Source organism: Athene cunicularia (assembly GCF_003259725.1).
Source record: "Athene cunicularia isolate RWA chromosome 2 unlocalized genomic scaffold, athCun1 chr2_part1, whole genome shotgun sequence".
Taxonomy (NCBI): Eukaryota; Metazoa; Chordata; class Aves; order Strigiformes; family Strigidae; genus Athene; species Athene cunicularia.
Window position 1 is genome coordinate 64732986 of NW_020799095.1, and position 10628 is coordinate 64743613.

At 38.6% G+C, this 10628-nt stretch overlaps 1 protein-coding gene across 1 annotated transcript in view; it reads right to left on the reverse strand.

Moving 5' to 3' along the window:
- Positions 1-10628, reverse strand: part of ZCCHC2 (zinc finger CCHC-type containing 2) — a 40681-nt gene that overhangs the window by 1665 nt on the left and 28388 nt on the right. Inside the window, exons 9-14 of the mRNA XM_026842023.1 lie at positions 8539-8674; positions 6978-7042; positions 6007-6101; positions 3365-3493; positions 1159-2667; positions 3-138 (exon numbers count right to left, since the gene is read on the reverse strand). Of these exons, the coding sequence (XP_026697824.1) occupies positions 71-138; positions 1159-2667; positions 3365-3493; positions 6007-6101; positions 6978-7042; positions 8539-8674 (2002 nt within the window). The 3' untranslated portion in view covers positions 3-70. The remainder of the gene's footprint in view (positions 1-2; positions 139-1158; positions 2668-3364; positions 3494-6006; positions 6102-6977; positions 7043-8538; positions 8675-10628) is intronic.

Sequence of the window (10628 nt, forward strand, 5' to 3'; positions counted from 1 at the left end):
ACCTCCCCCTCCCCACACACCTTCCCCCAATTCCCCAAGCTTCAGTTTAAGTAGGCAATGTTTACTTGTTTCAGTCTGCAGAATCCAAGGTATCATTGGAAGGGGGAGGGGGAGGTGCGTATCTCAGTCTGTAAGTGCCTAAAACAGGAAAGAGAACTACTAAGTCACTGCTCACAATTAAAATGGATTACAAAACCACTACAAGGTATCAAAATGGACATGCTCTTCAAAAGGCACTATCATCCTCCAGTCCTTTTAAAGTAGGTCCTAAGATTTTATATTATTTTCTTTCATCTGCTTGCTAAAACTGTAAGTTTAAAAAATATATAGACGGTAGATCTAGGACTTTACCCTTATTGGAAAAATGCAAAGAAAAGACAACCCCCATCAAGGTTCGTCTTTCCTGTTCCAGTCCGACCAAACAAGTAAAGTCAGAATGAGCACAGGCCAAGAATCAAAAACAGTTCATGCTCTATGCAAACACTGCGTTTTCCCCATTCTTCTGCATGGAGAGAGAAATGGCACGTAAGACTGAAGCCATTCCTTTGATTTTTAGTTCCAATTGGTTTCTGCCTTTTTGCCGCAACTTGTCTGAAAAGTTAAAGCATGTTTCATTTATGTGTGGCATGATGGGACACAGAAGGATGGCTGATTGCGCAAAGGTAAGCTTTAGAAAAGTTAAATTATCAAATGGCCAGTCTGATGGGTTTTGAATTTCTCACAAGTTTTAAGAATCCAAGTTTGTATCATAGACAGTTAATTCATATCTCCCACTTTTTGTCAATGAATTGTCTCCAAAAAAACACTGAACAGGAATGGAAAAGTTGAAACAACATGCAAGTCTCAACATAATGTTAAAACCAAACCAGTGAAAAAAGAATGACAATTTAGGACTGATATAGTTTGACTTCCCAGCTCTGAATCATAGCCATTTTCAACTTCACGCTGTGAACCCCGTTCCCTTGCACTGTTCTACAAAATTTTCAGGCAGAGATAAGATACTTTGCAGTTTTAGAGCAGGTCACTAGTGCACAACCATTTACACAAAACATACACACGCACGCACGCCTTTCTGCAAGACCAGAAACAGCACATTCAGAAAGGTAAAGAGAAACTGCTAAACTCAAAAGCAAGTCCGCTGGGAGTTATCATGATTACCTTGTTGACTGGCCTCCATGGATGACTGCTTACAGTCCTGCGCATAGTGTCCACTTACACCACAATTGTAACATGAAACGTTCCCATTCTTCTTGGGTCCCGACCCATTTGTGTTGGCAACTACGTTAGGTGCTGGATATACAGGATAGAACCTCCCAAATCCTGCCATCTGCTGCATACCATAGTTGGCTTGGCTCCCCATCACTGGGTCATGCATAAGCCCGTTTGCATACGGAGACTGAGGCAGGAAGAAAGGAAGTTGTGTTCCATTGCTTTGATGTGCTTGATTGAGGTAGCTGCCATTGCAAAGTGATGGCAGAGTGAAGAAAGATGGAACTCTGTAGACTTGTCCATGAAGTGGGTTATGATAAAAATAACTATTAATCTGAAGGCTTCCATTGGTCCCACAGCTACACCTACGTCCGCAAGAACCGCAAGGACCAGATCCCAACTGCTGTGGAGGTAACATTGTCCCGTTAGTGTTATTATTTCCAACAGCGTTTATGTAGGATGTGCTGTCACTCTGTGCAGTGCTGTGTGTTAAAGCAGGGCTTGGGCTAGGGGCAGGACCTGGCGTATGTGTAGGTATTGCAGGAGGAACAGTGGACTGGACCTGGCCAACACCTAAACCAGCTGACTGAGGTGGTGAGGAAGTTGCTACAGTGTTTAGCACGTTTGTATTCTGGTTGGGCAACACACTGGTAGCATGAGGACTGCCTGGCAAAGCATATGAAGCTGGTGGAGGTGGCGGTGCTGCTGTGGAGAGACCAGCTGCTGGAAGAACTACCTTTAGATTGGTAGGCTGAGGGATTGCTCCTGGGTTTCCCTCAATGTGAGGCACCATTTGATTCAGTCCTACCACCTGGGATGCAGGTTTTGTGATGGGATCTGTAGTAGGAACTGGGGATCCTGGGAAACTACCTGGATTGTGGACTGGGATAAAGGCAGTATTTGGTGATCCAATACTTAAGTTTCCTGTCGGCTGCTGTGGTCCATTGACTGTGCAACTTTCCGATGATCCCTGCGGAGAGGGCATTTTCAATCTGTGTATTGCCAAATGCAAAGCAGGGCTACCAGGCTGGACAGAATGTGGAAGGAAAGTGGATGGGACTGGCAAAGGGGAAGCCATCAGCTCAAGGCGTTTTTCAGGTTCACCAGAGGTCACCGGGCCCATTCCACCAGGAGGGGAATTTGCAGACTCTCTCACTGGCGAGACAGCAACAGGCGTGGTAACAAGCATTCCCATTGTTTTACCATCTGCAGATATGGGTGGTGGGACAACTGCTTCAGGCTTTTGGGCAGCGCTGTGCATTACACAGTGTAAGGCAGGCATGAAGGAAATATGTTGAAACTTTGCATTCAAAGGATCTTCTGAAAGGCTTCCATTTTCATTATTCACCGAAGAGATCTGAGCAGATGATTTGTTCATATTTGATGAACTGACAGCACTGTAGCCTGTAAACCTGCTTGTATTTTGATTCCCAGAGTCCTCAGAATTGCTGTCTGTATCTGTGGAGACAAAAGCATTTGTCAGAAGAATGAATCTGAAACAATATAGAGTCACGCCTTGGACTCATTTAACCATATAAAACTTCTTAAGTTTGATGCCACAGATAATGCCTTCCCAAATTATAACAACTTTGAGATGATTTTCATTCATCCAAATCAAGCTAGGTCAATCTCCACCACTTGCCTATATCAAAATGCCCAACTAGTTGCTGTGCCTTTGTCTTGTGTTTATCTGCAAATGTGAAGAGTAGGATACAGACCAAATTAGGAATTTGCATCTACCTAGACAGACATTAACACAGCTTACGCAAATTGGGAAGGAGTGGCAAGTTAAACTGTCAATACAAAAAGAAGGACTTCTCAGACATGCAATATGTAAATGATATAAAACCAGTCCCTTTCATGCCACAGCTTTTCCCACTACTGTACTGCTGAAATTTCTCAAGAGAGCTATGCCACTAAGGTCAGAAAATTACTACATGTATGTAGTAATCTAAAACTCAGTGCTATTTAAACAGTCCTGCTATTTGCTAGAAGCCTTCAAACTGTAGTCACGAAACTCACAAAGAAAAATATGTTCTGTGGATAGTTCAGAAATAAAAGCAGCTAATAAAAGTGAGAAACTAATTAAAACTCATATAAGAAAGAGATTAGTCTATGAATAAAGTCGTTCATGCACATTCTCCATAAATACAACCTCTGTCTTTTTCTTCTTCGCTATCAAAGCTTTCCCTCCCATCATGCCGTGGACTAGAAGGAGAACTGTAACTTTCAGATGATGTTTCTCCACATGTATCATGACCAGATCCAGCATCCAAATTCAGATCTAAAAATAAAAATTGGCATTTTTATTTTTAATGTCAGTATATGGAAGTGAGGTTATTTCAGTCTGCTCACATCTCATGTTAGTTCAGATTTTTGTTGGTTCCTACTTAATTGCATCTGTCCCCTATATTCCTAGAATTTCCACTCCCAGTGTTCAGGATTAGTCCCTAAATTTGTGATGACTGAATCCTTGGTGTTAAAGAAGGTGACATTGAAAATTGATATTTATGCAGAGAAGTGAAAAGAATGATCATCCCTAATAAATAGCTTATAGCAAACTGTACTACAATAATCCTTTCCTCCGAATGGTAGCAATCAAACATTTCCATTCAAAGAGATGCAATACTCCTCGCTCATAGTAGCAAAGGCAGAAAGCTAACTCAGCAGGCAACATCAAAAAAATACGCCTTTTTACAATTACCTCTTCCAGAACAGGCTTTAAGCAAACTGTATCAACAAAACCTGTTAAAGAGGTGTACAAAAAAAAGTGTACATAGTTTTCTAAATTCTGAATGAGACAATGGGAAACTGATTTGCTGGAAATCAGCTTTCAGGGTGGATTCAGCTCCTACTAGTGAAATCAAGTAGGTAGCTAGGATGCTCTGGCTTTCAAGTTCAGTCTCTTAGAATGTATACCAGACATGAGCTTCATGGAAGCCCCGACCCCTAAAACCTCAGTTGACTCCAGGACAAAAGTTAGAGCCCTATTATTTATTTTATTAATTCTAATATTTTATTTCTAAATTATTAATTAATTATTGCTACTGCAACTTTAACCGGTTGGAACAAGTCATCAAAAAGCTGCCTTAATGCTTCAATTCTTGAAATAATTTCCTGGATTAAACCTGTTGGACAAATTATTTTAACAAATTAATATCTAATGTGTGGCAGCAGTGACAACCTCACAACACTGAAAGTAAGAGTCTAAAGTGCTAGTCACGAAGTATCAGGTCTTCAAAGTTACAAGTGCAGCTAACCCATACCTCAGAAAAGTTAAAACTAGGGAGGAAAAGTTGGAAGAAAACACAACACAGTTTAGAGTTACTGACTCAAAATAGAGCGTTTCAAATCAAGCCTGGATATATAAAGCTAGACACACACTCAGACTGCAACGTGATTTTTTTCTTTGGATTGCGTCTCCAACGGGGTATCTCAAAAGACATTTTGATGTTTGTACACAAACGCACTGGTAGAAAGCTCATCTCTGAGCAGGACTTAATTGCTTCCAGCCTCCATGGGCTGCAGTTTCCTCCTGAAGTGACCTGGACTAGCCCACGGTGTCAGGCATACAGTTTCAAATCTGTACAGTCATGGGTAATGAGAGGACAGAACTCCTATGGCAAAGCATTCCCTATTTAACTTTGCACTACATCACACAAAATTTCACCATCTCTTAAAATTATCATCAGTTCATAAAAGGTCAGTGCGTTTTGCCTGACAAAGAAAGCAATCAGTCAGAAATGTATGCAGCAAAGCTGTCCTGTAGAGTATATTTTTCTGCTTGTACAGCCCTTAGCTATAGCTTTCTAAATTGTCCTGGTTTTGCTAAATTTGTGAACTGTGAATTCTTAAAAGTTTTAGTCAAATACCGTTTGTAGAATGTAACAAAACCTGCTTATCTACCTGGAACTCTCAAAGGTGAGAAGCGGTGAGAAGAAAGAATGAAAGTTTAATCAAGACTGTACCTCAAGTGGAAGCAAGAACAAGACAAGGCAGTTCATAAGAGTCCTTTCAACACTTATGTCAATTAGGTGGTGTAGAAAAAGCCAAATTCTCTCTCAACTTTCTGTTGTATAAAAGGGGCAAGGCCGCAACTGATACTGAGTTTAGAAAACATCAAGATGGCAAAGTCAATGGGTAACACAGACCTTCAGAAATTTGTAATAAAGCTTGGAAACTCAATTTACTAAAGGAACACAAATATAATTTTGCCTTATAACTGACTGATATACACAAGTCTTGGCCTAGACACTAGATTTTTCTGGATTACCCAAACTTGAAAACCCTGTTAGGGCATCATACACAGTTCTGTGTGTAGCTCAGCAGTCTTGTGGCTTACACACTATAGTTCATCGGTGGTTTGCACTAAAGGGTTTTTATGCAGGTTCCTCATGGGCCGTTCCACAGCAGCTGATGAAACTACTGAGCTGCAAAGAAAACACTACAGACAAGATGGCGGACCTCCACACACTTGGACTGCTGTTATTTCATATAGAAGTGGCCCAGTAGTGACTGTTTCTGCAACTACTGCTCCACATGAGGCAACTCATGGAGACTTTACTAGTGTTTCTCCAGCTATGCATGAAAAGAGACACACCCTAAGCAACTGCATACAGAAGACTGAGTCTAGCATGTTCTGTACAGCAAGTCAAAGCACTGACTAGACAGCCAACACACTGACTTGCACCAAAACAATTTCACACTCGTGATTTCCCTTTTACAGCAGAACAATAAATAAATCAGCAAAGCTTGAAATTCTGTTTCTTACAAACAGACTGGGAAAAAATATCTTACCTTTTGCTGTCCCTGTACGGATGTGCTGTGATGCTGCAACTCTAACTCCATTAGTCCTGTTATTCAACCGGCAGTCAGTTTTCTTTGCTTTCTCCCTGTGTAAATAATTTTCATTGTTTTTCTTCCAAATGCACGGGCATGAATAACCAACCACAAATGAACACAAAATGCCGCTACAAACAAAGGCAGTGGCTCCATGCCAGAAATGCATATTTAATAGATATAACAAAGGTAATAAATAAGTAAAGGCTGTAAGTGCAATATACAAGGAACTAAACTGCAAGCAGTGTTACTAAACACTATGAATAAATATCTAAAAAAGAAAAACACACCAAAAAACCCCCAGTACAGCTGATACTAAAGTAGTCTTTGAAAGCTGCTGTGTGTAATGCAGCCCTACAGCAGACTAGCATAAAAGCATCTGGCTACAGAGTAACAAAATGACAGAAAGTCTACTTGGATGTAGGCAGGGTATCAGGTAAGGGTAAAAATGTTTTCACTTCCCCACAGTGCAGGACTGTGTAGCCCACAGGAAGTTCTGAAGCCCTCTGACGTGCAAATTATCTTTGGTAAAACATCTCAGCAAGTTACCACCCACAGCATAATGTTAAAGGTCGCTGTCAATCCTTACTTGACTTTCAGTGTTTTCTGGACAGCTTTACACATTTTAACTTTTGAATAAATATAAAGGGATAAAAGACATTTTGGTATTGATTAAGAACCTACTTATGCTCCTTCACCTTTTTACTAAATAACTACTAATATTTTGAGAAATTAATGCATACAGTTACATTTTACTTTTCAAGTTAATTCAAAGCTAAAGTAAGGATTTTTATGCAGACTGTCTTCACGCTATGCCAGCTCTTGTTCCACAATAGCAAAACAAAGCACCTAATTGATTGTAGACTCTGTTTATCAGAGTGAGTACATTACACTCTGTTTCTGGATTACTGATTACATTGGAAACCTACTTTTCCAGCTGTGGCTTTCCTTTCTTCTTGCTTACTGTAGATAGACTTCGTTTTTCTGCTGTATGCTAGACAGAAAATACAAAGACACCAGTTCAACAGTGGAATTTGTATCATGAAAGCAAAGAAAAAAATCCCTTCTAGAGTAACAGGTTGGTGAGTCCAAGACTAGCGCACCCACAGGTGCTACAACCATACAAATAACTACTTGTACAATGCATTCAGGCCTTTAGAATAGTGCATCTTGTCTTGTGTTTATGACAAAACACTCAGCAAATTACTACCAGTAAATATTCCAAAGACATAAATCAAATTATTGTTTGTATGCTGTCTTTCCTCTTGAGAATAAAAACCAATGTGTTTCATCACATACCCGGCTAAAAAGGATAATCACAAGGCTTAAGGCACTACGGAATTTATTGATTTAAGTGGAATTATTTCATAGTTGGGGGGTGGGAAGTACATGTGGCAAATTATTTTTACATATTGATGAAGCAGCCTTAAACTGGAGGTTGCTGCTAAACTAAACTCTAGAATACAACATAGAAGAACATAAGAAAAAACATAGCATCTGCATAATTCTTTAAGTATACTATTACTAGTTGCTAGCAATATCTCGTAATTGTCAAAGCAGTAGTACTTATTAGAACTCAGATATATCTCTGTCCAATTACACTGTATTTGGACATCCTTTACATAGCTTTTCCTCTGCTTTAGTATATTGCTTTTTTCTTGCCTCAAGTTTGCAGTATTTCAAGCTTTGATGCAGTCTACCATTTCATCTTTAGAAGCAAATATAAATTCGTTACTCTGCTTTGCAAAATAAGGAAACTGGCTGTTTGGCTTGCTATTCCTCACATAATAATCAATAGCCAAATTCTGCATGTAGAGCAAGAATAATATTAAGCAACTCTAACATTCAAGGTTTTTCAGATCTAAGTAGTGAACAACCTACCTTCCCCCAATTTCAGTAGATGATTTTATCTATAAGTAATTATTCTTCTCAACTATACTCACACCAAAATTGACCACTGAAGAAACACAAATCTCACAAAAAGTGTATATGCATCTAGCTGTTAACTTTTTCCAACAAAGATTAATACATAAGCTACTTACACAATACAAGTAAGGCAGGAAGAATATGTTTAACCTGTGGTCCCTACTGTAGCACTAATATGGTTTAGTATCATTAATACAGCTTCTAGTTTGTTCCTTGCAGTAACACAAAAATTCCTCAGATATTCTGAAATTCTCTCTGATGACAATACATTACAGCAACAGGGAAGTGTCTGACTAGAAATGAACATTAGACTTTTCTGTTTACTTATATCCTACTCAGAAATTTTATTTACAAATTCATAAACAAAATATGCAACTTTATGAGACAGTGGTAAGTAATTATTAGGGTTTTTCTAATCAAGATAAATGAGTAGCAACTTGAACTTCAACACTTATTTGTACAATTTTAGCAGGGCTCTTCATCTTTTAAAGCTAAATCTATGTGTAGTGGACAGTCTTCTCAAGTGTCTCAGAATATTACTTTTAAGAAAAAACAGCAACACACCTGGTCAAGTAGGTTTGTACAGTGCTCTGGGTGCTGCTGGACAATACAGCTTTTTCTTCTCCAGTCCATTACCCCATTTTGCTCAGAGTGCTGTATGTTAAGGCTATCCAGTGAAGAACATTTTGCACTGTTAGTGCTGCTGAAAGGAAAAAGCAAAAGTTATGCCGATACGAACAAACTTGCAGGCTTTTCTTACCAACATACATATTAGCATCATGTTGGGAAACCATAGTATTCTGCTTTCAGAAAATCGTAGAAATTCTCAAGAGATTGAAAAGATGCAAATTACAGGAGTTCTTGTGCTCTGAAGTTGTATTAATGATTTGAACATAACTGGAGTTCCTTTCTCATTTGTCTACTATAATTTGATGCAAAATTCAGAACAGAATTTGTACAAAACAGTACTCGAGAGACAAGTTTCCATAGATATTTCTGCACACAAAGTCGTTTTGTTTGCTTTTCCATACCAAACATGGGGAAATTTTCCAGATAGAAATGTTTTCTGAATTAATCTTCTTTCTTCCTTATTGTTAATGACAAAGCTGGAATTGCTTTGTAATCTCTATTTCGGAATTCACGAGACATTTAAGAAAAGGAGTGCATGGCTACTTACAGATCACACTGCAGCTGTGTTTGTCTGAATTTCAAAGTAGCTGTCTTGCTTTGTATTTTTACCTTCAGGATTGCTAGTTTGGAGTGCTGGGAAAAGGGAGTTGCATTTGGCATTTACTTTGGACCTTAGAACGCCTTTCAGAGAAGCTTCTCTTAACAGTAACTGGTCAGAAACAGTGCTTAACTAGGTCTGAGAGCACTGGTCAACAAAGACTGCTGAAAAAACAGTCAGGGTTCTGACAAAATCAGTAGGGCACACGGACCTGTAAGTTTTTCATCTATTGTACAAAACCACGCCCTACTACTGACAGGATGCAAAAAGAGTTAACACTTTTAAATTCTTATAAAAATACTTATGCTGATAATTGAAAGTGCCTTTTAGTTCAGTGCTGTTGGCAAGCTGCTCCATGAAGGTTACTGGAATATGAAATGTTACTCAGTTCCCATGATGGCAGAAATCTAGCTCACTCCAAAGCACAAGACATGCTGAAGTTCCAGCAGCTACTTACCAAATACCTCTGGAAATCAGTGTTCAAACGACTTAAAAGATGTACAAATAGCATATTTTAAAAAATATTTTAATGTCCCAAAATACAGACATGAGCCCCTGATTGCAGAGATAATATGCAAGGTCATTTCAGAAACATCTGCTGAATGGAGTTAAGTTAATCTGCTGTCATATTTGCAGTCATTTCATGTATGCATGTGATACTATTAAATTTTTTATTTCATATGTCTGATCTCATTCCTATCAGTAAATTTTTGGACCTTTTCAAGAGTAAGGCTGTCATAATGAATAAAAACAAAAGGTAGACAGATACTTTCCTGAAATGTACCAATGCTATTTATTTGAGATGAACTGCTCTTGGCTCTAGACAGTTTTATACATATTTAAAAGAAGAAAGTTTCATTCAGCCATTTCTTTAGAACCCATAAATAGCAGGCACAGATTTTAAAACAGATAACATGAACAGGAGAGGACTAACAAACCTCTAGCAGTCAATAGTAAACACATTTTCCCCTCTTAAACAGGAAAAAAAAAAAAAGCTAGCAGAAGTTCATATCACAGAAGTTTGTGGAAAGGTCTGTTCCTGTCTTTCCTACCTGAAAGATAGATCCTAAACTACAGTCAGCTTTAGAGTACTTTATTATACAATGAATAAGGAAAAGACAGTATTTTTAATTAACAACTATATGCTAATAAGTTTAGATCCTTCCCTTATGACTTCATAGTAGGCTGTATATCAACTGGTATAATCAGAGATTTTGTCAAGATGACATTCTCTTCTAGAAGAAATGCAAGTTGAGAATAAGTAGGAGGCTTAACTAGTGAAACAGAAACAAACCACTAAGTTGTCCAATTGGTAATTTCACAAGTATCTTGTCTGTTAAAGATCTGTGAGCCTCAACCAACATTGTTTCATGCTATGTTTATATTCTAATTATTCCAATTCCAGGCAATTCTTCCCCCCCCCCCC